This window comes from Ptychodera flava, chromosome 4 (assembly GCF_041260155.1).
Source record: "Ptychodera flava strain L36383 chromosome 4, AS_Pfla_20210202, whole genome shotgun sequence".
Taxonomy (NCBI): domain Eukaryota; kingdom Metazoa; phylum Hemichordata; class Enteropneusta; family Ptychoderidae; genus Ptychodera; species Ptychodera flava.
Genome location: NC_091931.1, coordinates 10,532,353 through 10,550,020, shown reverse-complemented (window position 1 = coordinate 10,550,020; position 17,668 = coordinate 10,532,353). Strand labels below are relative to the sequence as shown.

General features: G+C 37.0%; 1 protein-coding gene across 1 annotated transcript; it reads left to right on the top strand.

The window, feature by feature from the left end:
* Nucleotides 1-1,277: 1,277 nt before the first annotated feature.
* Nucleotides 1,278-17,575, top strand: LOC139130873 (major facilitator superfamily domain-containing protein 8-like). The gene is made up of 10 exons (XM_070696678.1): nucleotides 1,278-2,092; nucleotides 3,923-4,058; nucleotides 6,725-6,965; nucleotides 9,797-9,910; nucleotides 10,851-11,036; nucleotides 14,756-14,861; nucleotides 15,362-15,496; nucleotides 15,681-15,790; nucleotides 16,138-16,355; nucleotides 17,077-17,575. The coding sequence occupies exons 1-10, from the start codon at nucleotides 2,025-2,027 to the stop codon at nucleotides 17,296-17,298; spliced, it is 1,536 nt and encodes a 511-aa protein (XP_070552779.1). The 5' UTR covers nucleotides 1,278-2,024; the 3' UTR covers nucleotides 17,299-17,575.
* The last annotated feature ends 93 nt before the right edge of the window (nucleotides 17,576-17,668 follow it).

Below are 17,668 nucleotides of genomic sequence, written 5' to 3'. Positions count from 1 at the left end.
ACATTTTTTTATTCAGATGGTTGTCCTAGACAAGTCCCCCGTTCATCATAGCTTTCAACAGTCACCCGTTTTGCAGCGCCTTACAAAAGTCTGCCTCCCCGCAAACAATGGTACAGTCCAGGGCAGCTCCTTTGCATCCGCTCTCATGAGTCACATTACTTGGCACTGACCACCTGATTTCGGGGTGCATCCAGCTGCCTGGTCAAGAGACATTGGCAAGCGAAGATGCTGCCTTACCAGATCCCAACCGATTTTAAGTATTTTTTTTCAAATAAAATGAAGTGAACAAAATTCTTTAAAATCTACAAATGCAAATTTATGTAAATTAACCAAATTTGGCAGATGAAATTACGAAACAAATTATCACAATATTTAAACCTCAGTAAATATCGAATATTGCACGTTTCATACCTGAAACCTGGACTAAAAATGACAATTTCTGTCAGTGACTCCAATACGAATACGAATACGAATACGAAAACGAATACGAAAACGAATACGAAAATAACTTCAGCATCGTGACCACCTCACCGTAGTGCTACAATTTTGCAGCTAATGTACACACGTCTATGAGGCGCAAAGCGGAATAGAACTAAGGTGATTGTGCTACTTCCATCACGATTTGCAGAAGAAAGGACGACTGTTTACTGAAGGCATTGGTTGCAGCACCACTGATGTTGTATGAGAATAGTTCAATGTCAACGTGAACTTGCCTGGTACGTGGTCTTTTCGGAAGACGAGTCGCTGCCATCTGTACCGTCCGCCATGATGAAAGTTGACTCCCTAAGTTCGGAAAAATGAATAATGAAAATTACCACGATCGGATGCTCTTCGTGGAGCTATGTGTTTGATCGCAGTACCCATTTTTGCCGCTGTGTATCAAAATGTTGGGAAGCATAAACAGACACAGTAACTCTGATTTTGCCAGTTCCAAGTTCGATGACAGAAAGGTCAGGGGTCATCAGAGTATTTTGGCACCCTAGCTTTATCGTTGTGTTCAACCACCTGTTGATAACAATCATCCAAAAGACTCGTTGACGCGTTGGTATCTTCAGTTTACTCACTGCATGCACTGATCAATATTCAACGACGATAAAACAACCAGAACAATGGAAAGCGACACATTTGAAGGGATGTTTCACGCTTCTCCACGATACAACTTTCAACTTTATTGCATATATTTACGTGCTATATATTAGCCCCTATAGGCTAGGCCTAGATGTTGTACACTTCATCAAATAGTGGAACTCATCCTCAACTTAAAGACTTACAAATCTTACAAAATATATTTTCACATTTAAAGTTGACTGTTTAAACCATGCTATAAATATCTGACAAAATATTTCTCTCACTGTAAGTGTCAGTATGTACTGAATGAATTCAAACCACTTTGAATGACGTTGAATGACTTTGAATGACTGACGGTAACAATGTCAGGGCTTATCGGTACTTTTGACCAAGTTAAGAAACCAGAACTTGAAGTTTCTGACGCACGTTTTTCAGTCAAATTGCATTGCCTTGCTTTATTTTTTATGTTGAAAATTGCAAAAAATGCCGCCGGAGATAATATCTGTAGGGCCTAAGTGATTTGGCCTTTGACTGGCATGCGCGACCGGGACAATTGGTAAGGTCCAATAGATCTACTGTACGATGGGGCGATATCTGTCGTGAAGTTTACACTTTGACCTGGCAGACATAGTGTTATAAAAGGTGTCATCATCAACGTGAAATATCATGCTGTCACGATCGACTTGTAGGCACTTGAGTGACAACATGAGAGAATGCGTTACGTCACACAACTGAACCTTGGAGTCAAAAACCAATCATTGATGGATAAGCAAGACGGAGTAACACGCGACAATTGTAAACCGAAGTATTATATGGTTCTTTTCCCGGGCCTCGAAACCCAGATTGGTTTTCTTATCTTGAATCTGTATAAGTCTTCCCGAGAGTAAGGGAGGGAAAAGAAGTTAATTCTATGCCATCATCGCAGTGAAGAGCTGTTTGTTCTTCCTCCTAACGCCATGGATAGCAATTCGAGGACGAACAACTGTAGCGAGACCACACCGCTTCTAAAAGACACACAAACACCGTAAGTAGCGGGGAAACAGGGAGCTGGAGTTAAATTGCTTATGTTTCGACATGTCATCGTATTATTTAGTTTTCCATAGTCTCAATTCTTCGGAAGTCTTGCATCGTTCAGAGGGTGGCTTATACCTTGTTTATACTACATGCTAATCTCAAATCAAAATGTTAACATACTAAGTAACTAAGCCCATGGAACTACCTCGTGTGTTTCACATTGTTTCGTAAATATCAACAAATAAAATGGGATATTATCAGATTCTATCGTCAAAAAGTAGCGAACAGATCGCCCGTCTAGTATTTTTGTTCTCCGTCCGAAGGTGGGCAATGATCATGCCGGGATGATCAAAGTTTGTCCCCGTCCAAAGTCCTCTCCACAGAGGACAGTGACGGGAGGTCACAGTTCAATAAACAATTTCACGATATCAAGGGATCGCTCACTTCTGCAGCTAGACATAGGCCTACACAGTAGTCTCTACTAGCTCACCTAAGGACTCCTATGGACATTATGTATGAAGCCATAGACCTTATAAAAAACGATGAAGCATATTCTGTTAACGTTGCAAAATATAATGCGATCAATAAACACTACTAACAACTACTGATAACACAATTTACTGCGCAACTCTATCGAGTCTCATAATTCGCCTCCGATGCATATTACTTTGATTTGATTTATTTGCCTCAGTACATTCAAATACTACAGAGCAAACAATAAAGAAAAAAGACAAGAATCCTTGTACGGGGATAACATAGAAAGGTTAAACATTTATATGCACTATGAGCCTAATTTTATGAAGTAGTCGCACTGATCTTGTAACTTGAACGACTTGTCTATATCTAAGCTGTAATCTGCGCAGTGTCAGCGAACGACGTAAGAACTGTATTCAATATCCTATAAGGTAAAGGCCATCCAATATGCCCACTTTCCTTTCAGTTCATGCCAACAATACCTTTGCACTTGAAAAGTACTCGCAACATGTGTCTTTTAGGAACGACGGAAAATGGAATTGATGATCCCAGCACATGTATTTGAATAACAAATGCAATATTTATGATGACTTTTATTTGCAATATCGTCTGTTGTTCCGGTAGCTCAGATCCAATCTTCAAATTAAAGCTTTTCAATTTGCGCGAAAGCCGTCGTCCGTCAGAGGTGTAAACTATATGTCTGTAAGTGTACTCTTTAGGACGAAACTTTTTGTGGACTTGGAATATGCCAGTTGTAGAATGTTCGCAACTAAAACTGTACTTTTGCAGACACCATGCAAAACTCATCAAACTCCATCAATGGTCAATTTTGTCGTGCAAGTAGCACGAAAAGCATAGGCCTTACTTTTCAGTAATGGAATATTGTATCCATATTTTTTGCTGAATTTGTCGTTGAATGTGTATATGGGGGACCTATGCAACGATGGATCTCTCTAGCTATGCACAGCGTATTCCGACATCCCTTTTGAAGTGCATATCCAAAAGTTTAAAATGGTTGTTGAACCGTGGCCACAGAAGCTTCGTATAAACGAAGGGGCGAAACTAAAGCTTACTTGGCAAAGTCTTGCAGTGATTGGAAAGCTACAAAACTGGTGAATATGAACTTGTTGAATTTGCTTCACATTTGCTTGACATCCATGGCCACTTTCTGGAAAGAGGCAATGTCGCACAGGCGCAGAAGGGAGGACCCCTGCCCCTACTAGTAGTGAAATCCTTGGAGTAAAGTTCAATTTAAACCAGATAAAAATGACTGTTTAGGGCATGTAATGAGGGAGTATCAGAATCGCTAAATTAACTTTTTTTTATGATTGTGGTTCACTGAAATCTGTTCGTTTTGTGATTACAGTAGCGAAATTTCCACGGAATCGCCCGAAGATTACCGAAGACGATGGTGGTCGATTCGTATAATGTACTTTACAATGTTTATTGCAAGTCTGGGATTTTCCATCGTCGTCACATCCATATGGCCTTACCTGAAGACTGTAAGTGATAATTTCTGATGACTTTAGTTTCCTTTCTGAAATAAACCACAAATTGCAGAAAAAGGCACACGACCGCTTTATCTTTGTGGAAACTCTTGTTCTGTGATCGTCTTCCCTGGTCATTCGTTCATCATATTTTACAAGAACCTCGCCATTCTACTGTATCACTACTTGCTATTCCAATGCTGAGTACTGTAATACATTTAGTACGTTGTTCACCAAATCCAATACGAGACCAAAAAAGGCCACCGGTCACGATTATATTCACCCTTCATTAGTCAAGGATGCTGCTGATTATATTTCTAGTCCCCTAGCACATATTATCAACCTTTCTTTAGCTCATGGTTACTTTCCAGATGCACTTAAATTTGCCAAAATTACAGCTCTTTATAAAAAGGGGTCTCCTTTTGATGTTGGGAACTACAGACCGATTTCAGTTTTACCTGTCTTTAGCAAAATTTTTGAAACACTTGTAAATAAGCAGCTTATCTCCTTCCTCGAAAAACATAACATTCTCTCACAAACTCAATATGGCTTTAGAAAGAAATATAGCACTAAACTTGCCCTGGCAGATATTATTGCAGAATTAACAGATCAAATGGATAATGGTTGCACAACTGTTGGTATATTTGTCGATCTTAAAAAGGCATTTGACACTATCAACCATGATATACTTTTACAAAAACTCGAATTTTATGGAATAAGAGGTCACCCACTACTTTGGTTTAGAAATTACTTTGAAAATCGCAAACATTCAGTTGTAATAGATGGAAAAGCTTCAGAACCACGTCAAATTACATGTGGAGTTCCACAGGGTTCCATTCTAGGGCCAACTCTTTTTTTGATATATATCAATGACATCATAACTCTACTAGCTACTTTAATTTCAGACTTTTTGCTGATGACACAAATGTTTTTAAATCTTTAGACTCTCAAACACTACATCTCAACCATATAAATAGTGAATTTCATAAAGTCAACGACTGGTGCATGGCGAACAAATTAACTGTTAATGCAAAAAAACTAATTACATGGTAGTTAAAACACGTCAAAAACGTGTAACTTTACACGGTAATTTATACCTTGGAATCAACAGATTAAGGAAGTTTCATCAGCTAGTTATCTTGGTGTAACAATTGACAGTTCCCTTTCCTGGAAACCACACATTAAGAATGTGATAAATAAAATAACCCCCAAAGTTGGAATTATCTCACGTCTTCGACATTTCGTTCCAAAGTTTATCCTACTTCAACTCTACAATGCCTTCATTCTACCACACTTAACGTACTGCTTAGAAATATGGGGAAATACTTACACTACTTTCCTTGAACCTATTTACCGCCTACAAAAAAAATTGTCCGTTTGATTAGTTTTTCTGATTTTCATGCCCACTCAAATCCCCTCTTTCGTCAACTAAACATCCTTCATATTTTTAAATTAAGTAATTACTGTTCTTGCCTTTTGTTTTTGATTTCAAAAATAACGGTTTTCCAATCACTATTAACAATTGTTTTGAACTTCCTCGCCATGGGTACTCTACACGATCAGTAGAGCATAGCAATTATTGTATTCCTAAAACAAGGCTTACAGTCACACAACACAACATTAAGTATGCAGCAATTAAACATTGGAATTCTCTACCTTCTTCATTTAAGCAAATAACGTGTAGACAAAGGTTCAAAGTAGAATTAAAGAACTACTTTATGAACATATAACAATATGTATCTTTTTTCTTGAGTTGTTTATGTATCCAATGTATTTTATTTCCTCTTTATCTCCGATATGTATTTTTGTCTTACTTGAGCCCTTTATGGCATCAATGATTGCAGTTATTAGCTGAGTAGTGGGCCATGGACTCGACTAGTCCTTATGGACTATTTCTATGGTCCAAACCAGATAAAGTCATACTTTCACAGTGACTGTAATATTTTTCTTGTAATTGTCCGTTTATCTGGTTGAATAAACAATTCAATAAATTGACGCAATATTGATGTCATTTAATAAACATAATTGATTTTTTGTCGATTTTTCTCATACACTGTATGGACGTAACTTAAAGTGATGTTTCCCATCATGAACTCTAAATTAGGCCATGCTTTCTGCAAACATTCTTGATTTACCGAGCGTAAATTGGAAAACTTTAAGGGAGAGTGGGCGCTACGCAAGTGCAAATTTCGAAAAGTGCAGTGCACTGGGTTATTTAAGCAATAAAGCACACCCAGCAACGGTACACCACGAGATTTTGATCAGTTCACGACATATATGCACGAGCGTTAGCGAGTGCATATATGTCGTGAACTGGTCGAAATCTCGCGGTATACCGTTGCTGGAGAGGAATTACAAAAACAGATTTTTACTCAAGATGAGAGCTCGCACGTACGCCAGCCGTGGTATATCGCCAATATACCACCACGGTTCTTTTCTTGTCTCAACCAATCAGATCGCTGTATTTGCGCCATCAATATACTGGTATGATATAATTTACGATATCGCCTGCGATCGAAAATTAAGCTTGTAATGGAAACACGATCGAGAGAGTTTGAAATGTACAGAGGCAAAAATACTCAGTTTGCTTTTGATCTTGTCCTGCATCAGGCTTCGACCAATCATTTCAGTAATAATACATCCAAAATGCCGATTTTATCGAACTACGTCTTTTTCTGCAGGTTGAAAACGTGACCGATACAACGTTTCTCGGCTGGTTGGTGGCAGCCTACAGTTTAGGACAACTTGTCGCCTCGCCGCTGTTCGGACTGTGCAGCAATCACGTCACTGCAAAGTGGCCGGTGGTAGTGTCCTTGATCATGAGTCTGTGTGCTAACACACTGTATGCGTACGTAGGGGCGTTCCATTCACATAACGGCATGATAATGCTTGCAGCCAGAGTCGGCGTCGGAATAAGTGCGGGCAAGTATATTGTAACTTTCCTCAACTTCGACATCTATTTTCAATTGTTTGTTAGTAAATTTAAAATACTACTGAATGCATGGATTATTTCTGTCGTCGACATGCGTAAGAAGAAAACTGAATCAGATTTTAACACATATTTTTAGCTCACATTTGGTATACCAATGTGAGGTTATCGTATAAGCTGAATCAGTTCATTTGCATTCCATTTGCATGTCTGTATGTCTGTCTGTCTGTCTGTCTGTCTGTCTGTCTGTCTGTCTGTATGTATGTATGTATGTATGTATGTATGTATGTATGTATGTATGTATGTATGTATGTATGTATGTATGTATGTATGTATGTATGTATGTCCGTCCACGTCAAAAACACCTAAACCGCAGCACCTACTGTCTTAGTATTTGGTGTACAGGTGCACCTAGGGGTGGAGATGTGAATTTGTTCAAATGAACTTGTCAGTGTCAAAAATATGCAAATGAGAGGAAAAAAGGAAAAACCCTGCAAATTGCTAAAACTCTGTAACCGTTGGTCAGATCGGGTTGAAACTTGGTGTGCAGGTTCCTTAGGTATTCTAAATTAGGTGTTTAAAATTTGGGATTAAATTTGCATGTTTCTATTTTTGGGGTATTTTTTCAGTTTTTATTCAAAAAATGTTTTTGTCTGAAACCACTCATCTGATTGCTTTGAAAATTGGTATACATGTTCCTCAGGATGAGCTCAGTCAAGTTTATACAAATTGAATTGAAATTTTTATATTTGAAATTTTGGGGCAATTTTCCGAATTTTTTGGTCAAAAATTTTTTTATTCAAAAACTACTAATTTGATAGCTTTGATATTTAGTATACAGGTTCCTCAGGTTGATCAAAATCAGTTTTATGAATATCGTGAAGATATCTCGAATTTTGTATTTTTGCTGAATTTTTTGGTTATTTTTCTCATTTTAAGTAAAACTTTCTTCTTCTCTGAAACCGCTAACCCAATTGCTCTAAATTTGGATTGGATGTTTGCGAGGGTGTTACCCTTCTAATTGTTGAAATTACGACAAAATTGGAAATATTACTGTTTTGGGGCAATTTTTGTCATTTTTGGTCAAAAAATCTTAAAAAATATTTTCTTTTTGAAGCCCCTGGACAGACAGCTTTTTATATTTGGTACACAGATGTCCAGAGATGACAATTTTAAGACAATTTTGGTCAAAAAAACTTGTTCTCAAAATTACTTGTCTGATAGCTTTGTAATTTGGTACAAAAGTCCTGAGGGATGTTATTAGATAGATTTTCTGCTCAAAGTGTTGGGAAACCCCCCAAAATTTTTATATTTTAGGTAATTTTCTCAGTTTGTGACCTTAAATGACCTATACTAACCCAGGATATGTTGTGAGAGAGTTTCGAAGGCTGTGAACATAATTTTGTCATATTTAATATCAATTTGTAGTAAAATTTGATCCAGAAAACAAAGCTGAGGTAAATTTTTCATTGCGAACCAATTTTTGCAACTTTTGCATGTAAGACACACAAGAACTGATGAGAAATTTGGATCCAGGATAATTCCAGATGTCGTAACCCCCCCCCCCCCTCACAGTGGAAGGCATTTCACTGTCTGTAACTGATTTAAGTGCTGTTTACATTTGAATGATAGCACTCATAGCATTAATTAAAACATCCCCAAGGTTGTAAATACATTTCCTGCCAGCTGGTCTTATGTAAATATGGTCAACCAAGGGGTGGAACATTTGATATTCAGGAGGGGGTAGGGGCTAGAAGATTGATGAGGTAGCATTACTTTTTACCAGATCCCTTGTACATTTTTTCCCACTCTTTATTTTTCCCCACTCTCCCACCTTTTCTTTTTGTTAAGCTTCTCTGGCTAATTTTTTTGTTGACATTTGCTTATGTATGTAGGATCTGCTTGTCCCATTGCTATAGAAGTTGATATGCATGTTCCTAAAGATGACCTCCAGTACCTAAGTTGCAGACCTTATTTGCTTTTGTCATTCTTGTTTTTCTGGTTTAAATATTTCTTGAATTTACCGATTCAAACCGAATGTGAGCACACTGTCCTTGACGGTATTTTTTCTCTTTTGATCAGTCAAGACATCCAAAATACCAATTTGTGTTGTGAGTTTTATTGTCTTAGTGTGATACTCAATTGTCAATCATCCGGATTGAAGGTCAACGTTCATTGTCATTCGAGGAATGTCATTAACTTGGAAAAGCTTCTCGCAGAAATTGTTATTCGTTAATTTAGAAATTCAACTACATCACTATGCTTTAAAGATTAGATATCACGTTGCGAGTTCTGCATTGGTTTACACTGATATCAGTGATTTCTTTTGTAATGGCACCTAATGTTTAGATACTCTTTTACACCAATATGCCTATATATTGACTTTTCAGAGTTTTTTTGCAAATTCTTGAAAACTGGCGAAGTAAATCGACACTAATGTATAATGATTTTAAGTATACATGCTAAAATAAAAATGTAATTCAACAATCTTTTCAACTTTATGTTACCGTGTTTTTGTTTTATATGCCAATTACAAGGTCCTGTCCCACGTGATGAAACACATGTAAATTGCACTGTTATTGTTTACATTTCAATTTCGTCCGGACCAGGATTCAGTTGTCAACATACTGCTTTGGAGAGTAGGAACATAAACTATATTTGATATATTAACAGCAACAACAAAAACAGTGAAAAAATCATCAATAGCTAGGTACTACAGCTAGGTCCTTTTAATGTTATTGTATTGCTTAAATGTACCGACTTTGTTAGCTCATCAGACAGGTATTGCTCCATCTACTGATGATTGCATGTGTATCCTATTCAGGCAACGTTGCTGTAGCAAGGTCGTTTGTATCCGGGGCAACAACGCTGAAAGAAAGGACGCCAGCTATGACCAACTTGAGTGCGTCACAGTCCTTAGGTTTCATACTCGGCCCTGGTGAGTGAACAGATTCGGATCAGACAAGTCATTATATCTAACTTAAAGAGCTATTATTTTAACCCAGTTTATCGATGTGCAAATGTTAAAAATCGATTCTAGGGACGACAATTTTGTTTTGAAATTTTGTCAACATAATCCGTTGGCACTTAAAAGTTTAAAGAAAGCAGTGACTGACCTTTTTAAGGATTCTGTTTCAAATAGAAATTGTTGCTCTTTCTCACCAAACGTATCAGCCCTTTGTTGTATCCCATACTTTTTAATTATGTTTGTCACTTTGGGCTACATCACTTGTATGCTTCTTTTTATGTATTTTTAATAATTTTTGTTGTGTTTGTAACTCAGTGCTTCTTGTTTTACTTGGAAGTCTATGTCAAAATGCCTTAATTGTCTAAGTTGCCAACACAGTTTGTATGTGTTTTAGTGTCCGATGCCATTGTTTACAACCGAATGTTTAGTCAGGACGGGAATGTCATCATCAACGACAACACAGAGGCATATTTTTACACAAAGCGATATGTTCACACAACTAAAACTTTATATTTCGACTTGAACATACTTTAGGGAGAAGAACTCAGGTGTAGTTCTTTACAGAACAACATTTAAAATTGTCAAAAAATACAGGCCTTTGAAAACATCGGGTGACATCACTTAAGATTCGACGGGCAAGACAAGAATTAAATTTCACCCTAGAATAGCTGTAGCAAATCCGTACATCAACATAGAGCTTCACTTGAGAACACGAGCAGGTATCAGTAATATCCGACAAGGTGTTCGATGCAAATAATTTACATGAATCGTTAAAAGGTAGTACGACACAGACCACAAAACTTGACGAGCTGTCTGCACTATTACCAGATATATAGGCTACATAGACCGATTATTCATAATTATTATTCATCGATATTATTTATACATCTGATATTTGTACTCTTCTCAGTGGTCCAGACAGCGTTCTCGCCTGTTGGAGAGAAAGGCGTCACGTGGGATGCGATTAAACTGACCCTCAACATGTACACCATACCAGCATTCGTCAGCGCCTTACTTGCACTGATCAATTTGATCATAGTCTTGGTTTTGTTTAAAGAATATCGAATATCTGACACAGCTGACGCTGACGACCCAGGTAGGATGTCAGCAACAAAATAAGCTTGCAAAACCTTATAGCTTTTTATTGATTATAACGATTCCAAACTTAAGAGCGGAGCCTGGAAGGAAGTTTGACAACCGAAAATTTCTCTCCATTTCAACTAATATACTATCGGGTCAGTCACAATCAGGGTGCGCTAGAGTGTGTCACTTAGGTCAAAATTTCAAGTTCATGATAACTGTCCAGTTAAATAATATGTTGAAAGGTTATGGTATGGGGCATATCTTCCTAAAATTTTGTGAAGCAAACGTCATTAGTATTACCACAGTGCACATTGTTTTACATGGTCGACGCAGTGTCACGGACGCTACAGAAATGTTGTACATGAAACACAAATGTCATAATAAAATTTTAAACAATGATTGGTTAATGCTTTCTTATGTTATTACAATATAAAAGATGCATATTGGCATTAAAATAAGCTATACTTGGTACGATTTACTTAATTTTTCCATGAATAAACACAACCTCAAGTTTAGTGAGAAATACAACAATATTGATCATATTTTTTAATAGGACTTTCAACTTCTCTATGTCCTTCCGCTGGTATGCTGTACTTAAAAGTTTTATTGTCATGAATTAACCATGCTATAGCAACAATATTAATACCATTCAGTGTAATCAAAATGAACTTCTTTCTAAAATATTTTCTGTTTAGTATGACATGTAATTTTGTCACGGACGCTACCAAAATCAAACTTGAAAGTTAGGTCAATTTGAATTATAAAAAGCAATTAACAATCTGGTTTTTTCTTTCTCTTTTCTCCAAAACCTTTCTGTATCAAACATTTAAATTGTGAAAATTGTGTCAAAACAGTGACAATTTCTTTATTAATTGAACAAGAAAGCTATAGCAACTACTGCAAAAATCAGTTGGAGTAAAAAATCACTGCAGCTGAACTTACTTCTGAGATCAACCCTCGAGTCATTTGCTGATGACACTCCTCATGGTCTATAAAACAAGCATCTAAAACAAATCCTTCTTACAAAATCATAGCTCGTTATGTACCGGTAACTTTGACCAAGATGTGAAGGAGTAGGCAGTCCGTCAATATCCGGCACGACAACCGAAAAGTCCGGTGAGTTAATTCAAACACAGTTTGCCCATATCGCTCAAACAGTTAAAAGGTTTCACGATAGCGGTTTTAACAACGGGGAAACTGAATTTTTTTTTGAATTTGTCTCCATTTTATGCCACAACTTATCGTATAAAACCAAGATGCAATCTGTCATCGAATTGGTACTACAATCAACCAAACTGAAAAAATTGCTGAGCAGTACAGAAAACATCATCTGGCAAAGAAAATCAAAAACTGAGAGAGCTTCCATATAAGTAATCAAAGTTGGCGGCATGAATTAAATAAACCAATACTCTCCTCAGACCAAACCTATTTCAAAGGCCATTTACAGCAAATATTGTTACGAAACCATGAAACCTGGGAATGGTTAAACACAGAGAAATAAGATTTATTTCTCGAAACAGCCTTTCACAACATGCTTTTCAAACACCGGAAAGCAGGCACCAATATCGACCCGAAATCTATTACAAAGTCCATGAAAATTGACACAAAACCAAAAGTTCGGTTAATCGATTTAAATGCCTAAAACAAGTAATCGTTGTCAGATTAGTACAACATTTACTGTTAACATAACGAGCACTAGCAACGCTCAAAATATGCCCTAAAACAAAAATCCTTATAAGCGTCCAGAAACTCCGGTCGATGCTGGGTCGTGTTATTTATAATATGACACCACACACCGGATCGCTCACTATAGAGTCAGTCAATAGTGGCTAACTCTCTCAATAATGAATCTGGCTTCTCCTCGAGGACGAAGATGACTTCATCACCCAACCAAGCGGAGGGGATACAAAACAAGAGAGCGACTGATGAAGGAACCCAATTTTTGGTTCCGAAACGCCATTAAGATAAATCACTCATCAACAAACCGGTTTACTGGGGACCAAGATCACATGAGTAGGGTCAAAGCACTATCGATTCACCGGTGTCTCGCAATGTATTCCACACAAAATAAAAGCAATGATCCTTTTATTCACCATAGCATAATACTAAAAAATCTTGGTAGAGCCGATGTGTGGAGTTGCCCTCATTTTCCTTTATATAAAATGTGGTGGTTATTTCACATTTACATTGGCTTATAATCTGAAAAACAACATTTGCATTTTATTGTAGCATCCGTGACATAATGAATTGAAATGGAATACACAATAATAAATGCATATACAGCACAGAATTCATTGTTCTTTTCACTAGAATTCTAATAACATATTCAATACAATTACTGCATTCTTAAAAAACACCAATCTAAGTGTTACAGTTGAGGCTGAACATAACTTTTTGAGTGTTTTATTGCTTTTTAAAAAATCAATTTTGTGCAAATTTACAATTTTATGCCTTGAAGACATTTTGTAACCCAACTCCATGTATGTACACACAATACACACTAGTATTTATATGTTTCAGTGGATTAACTGCTTTAAAATGTTTTAAATAGTTATTAATTATGATTATGTAGTAAACACCGTCACGGACGCTACACCGTCACGGATGCTACATTTCCATATTTTAGGTATATTAATAGTGAACGCAAGGGACAGTAATTATATAATTTGTTTATTTAAGGTAGGCACCTATTGACACTTAGGCCTGTGACATCAGATCTTTTATAACTCCTGTTGTCCTTAAGATATGAGTGTGTCACGGACGCTACAAGAAATTCCGACCACAACGATCTCCATTTTCATTTATTCACAAAACAATACAATATGCAATTTTACTTAAATTTTGGTGTATAAAATGCTTGCCATGGATGTTGAGGTTGGAATTAAATTCAATATTACAATATTTTATCTATTTTTCTACATATAAACTAAAGGTATATGTACTTATGGTCATAAAACACAAAAAACATAACGATGTTACAGTTTTGGTAAAAATACCACAGTTTCTGTTCCGATGCACATAGTCACACGAAATAACTTGTGAAAGAAAGGTTAGGTATTCTGCTATAACATATGTAAGCTAAAAATTCCACAATTTTAACACTGTGTTCCAAAAAACATTTTGAAATTAAGTATATTTTGAAGTGAAACAGCATAACGCTACTTTTTACAGTTTTTAAAGGCATTTTTGTGGATGTACAACCAAACCTGCACAATATATGCAATATTTCTTCATGTGACCAAGTTAGTTACAACTATTACTATTTATTAGACACAAATAAGCAATATAATATCAGTCTGAATAGCAGATATATGTCCATAACAAATGAAAATCATCTAGCGCACCCTGATTGTGACTGACCCGATGCTTCCTTCTGTGACTCGTACACAGATCAGTACTGCACCAGATATGACAGAAAACAATAACTCGACCCGAAGTTTTTTACCCTCTGTAAACGAAAGAACACCTAGTGAATGCATGTCGCAAATAATTTGATGTTGAACGTTTCCGAGAGAACAACACCGACAGAATAGAAAACATGGACCTGTAACAGTGAACTTGACAGTGAAAGACAGACAGTCATCGTTTTATTCCTTTAACGTTGTGCAGCTGTCGCTAACATTTCTTTGGCCAACACTTGACATCTTCAGTTTCCGGAAAATAGTGTATGGTACCAACTGTATGGAACTGCCTTATGGGCCTCTTTTTCTCTCTCCCTTTCTACTTTGACAGAGTCGAAAAAGGACGACGACGAAGCAGGCAGTATTGACAAAGTAGCTGTTGTATTTTCAAACGTCATTTTCTTCGTTGTTCTCTTTGTCTTTTCACTCAACGAAACGTAAGTGACATCACGGAGATTTTTTTTACTTCGGGCTCTTCCGTTAAGCACCATTGTGAAGCATTTAGTAGTGTGAAGTTAATTAAGGGTTCATTTGCATATTTAATGAATTTTGTAATTAGATCTGCAATTGTGGCACCAAATTTGGTTAAACCAGCTATAGATATTGATCTGATAAATATCTAATTCTCGCGTGAAGCACTGTGCAGAGTCAAGTTATTAAGGATTCATTAAATTTGATGAAACGTGCCACAATTTTTGATCTGGTAGGTATGTAATTGTCCAACGAAGCATTAAGCAGTGTCAAGTTAATAAAGTTTTGTAGTTAGTGATTTAACTTTGAAAGTACTGTGCGAAAGTTGATGAAACCTGCTACATATAATGCTCTGATAGATATCTGATTGTTCTCTGAAACGTACTACTCTGTAATGAACCTGTTGTAAACCACGTGGGCACATTCAGTTCACATCTGGTTATTTATCTTCCTTTTCCTTGCACAGAATTGGTGTACCGTTGTCAATGGACATGTTTGCATGGACACGCCAGCAGGCAGTGTACTACACTGGTTTTATTCTCGCTGGAGGAAGCATCATTGCTTTGGCGTCCTTTATGTTACTGAAACCTTTGTCGAGAAGGTAGAGAGTACTTTACGAATATTAAGAGTTTCTCGTACTTTTCTGCGCTCTTGCTTTTAATGATCGATTCCCAAATCTTGTTCTCAAGACATTTACCGATTGAGGGCGCTCAAACAAATGTTGCCAAACAAATGAAAATCTTATTGCAGTTTGATCCCACTAATATTTGGACATAATTTTTCAGGTTCGACGAAAGAATAATCCTTACAGTCGGTATATTCTTCATGTTGGTTGGCTTCGTGTTCGATATACCTATGCCATGGGCAAAAGATTATCCACCTAGACCAGCTCTTGGTATGTAATTTTTAAATACATCGACAAGAGCAAAACAAATTGGTGATTCTTATTAATAAATAAACGATACAATCATATGCGAGGATCGAGAACGTCGTAAAGGTGAGGAATGCAAAAGTTAATGCTATAAATCATGGCCTTAGCAGAGAGAAACATTTTTAAAAATCATTCAAAATCGAATGTTTGTAAGGCCAAATGTGTGAATGTTAAACATTTTAAAGTCGACACTCTAGATTACATGCTTTGTAATTGTATATAACAAATTAAAACTGATATTTTAAAGAAAGTAAAATTTATCCTTACGAGAACTATCACTCCACTAAATTGCCTCTCTTTGACTTTCTCAGAGCTTAATGCCACCATCGGGGGTTTTGCACCAATAATACCTGGCAACATTACAAAAGAGAGAGTTGGGTGTGATTGGACGGTTGACTGGTGTGATTTCACTCACAAGATCTACCTTCCACAATACCTAGTTGGAGCGGTGTTCCTGGCAGCTGGCTATCCTGCCGCAACTGTCATGAGTTTTGCTATTTATTCAAAAATTCTCGGACCAAAACCTCAGGTGATAAAAGGGTTATGGATTGTAATGGCGATATGATCTGTAAGATGACGATGACGATTACCATGGCGACACAACGCCGATGACGATGACGATGACGATGGCGATACGATGACGATGACGACGATGACGATGATGATGATGATGACGATGATGATTTCGATTGCGACACGACGACGATGACGATGACGATGATGGTGATGATGATGATGACGATGAAGATATCGATGGCGACACGACGACGACGGTGATGACAATTTGATGGCGACACAACGACGGTGACAATGATGATGATGATGACAATGTTGTGATCATGATTCTGACATCGACGATGACGACGACGGCGATGATGACGGTAAAGGTGATGTTGTCCATATTGATGATAGTGATGATGGTGATGATGTAAGGGGGTCTTACGTAGTGTGGCTATTTCGCTGACTTATTTTGTTCCCTGATAAATATTGATATAACTATGATTCATCTCGGATTTGTTTTGATAATGAATACTTGTCAGTGGTATGTTCTAGTTTGCGAGTTTTGTTCTATCAAGTTTTTACAACCTAAATGTTGTTACATGAATAACGATCAACTCGTCCATGATACCATGTTAGAACTACAACAGCCATAGCTTTTCTGTTAGTTTAAAGATCGTATCAGTGTATGATAATGACAAAGACTTTAATGATTCCCTTTTTTCATTTAATCATTTTTCTATTTAATATAGGGAGTGTACATGGGTTTGCTGACCGGAACTGGCAGTCTGGCACGTACACTTGGACCAATTTTTGTTAGCCAACTCTACGCGAAATTCGGACCAAAATGGACTTTTCTCGGCGTCTCCGTCATCCTGATGTTGACGATAGTAACCATTCTGTTGATCTACAGGAGACTCATACCATACATTGAACGGCAAAAACAATTAAAAACAGCAACTTCGATAAACTAAATATTGTTTCTAGTGAAATCAATTACAAGTGTACCGTCAACATTTTTTTAGAAAATTCGTCACGGTATACGATGACGACAAAGCAAACACTGCTTCCGTGCATTGTCACTGAGAAGAAGGCTCTAAATCACTAATTTATTCTCCATTGACTGACCCATACGTTAAAACCAATTGATCATGGTGTTGCGTTTAATTTACCTGAGAGGGATGCCAAGAACTGATTGCTCTCTCCAACATACCGAGACACATGAATGCATAGAATGCATAAATGGACAACTCCAAGGAATTACAAAATATATTTGTACTGTACAGAAATAATGAAATAAAATATTCAGCAATAGCCCCCTTTAAACGAAAGCATTGTCATTGA

What these genes read in the sequence shown, in the direction of transcription:
- LOC139130873 (XM_070696678.1), top strand. Translation starts at nt 2,025, where the DNA reads ATGGATAGCAATTCGAGGACGAACAACTGTAGCGAGACCACACCGCTT. An exon ending in AGGTTTCATACTCGGCCCTG is followed by an intron (nt 9,911 to 10,850) that starts GTGAGTGAACAG and finishes TACTCTTCTCAG; the next exon opens with TGGTCCAGACAGCGTTCTCG. An exon ending in AGCTGACGCTGACGACCCAG is followed by an intron (nt 11,037 to 14,755) that starts GTAGGATGTCAG and finishes CTACTTTGACAG; the next exon opens with AGTCGAAAAAGGACGACGAC.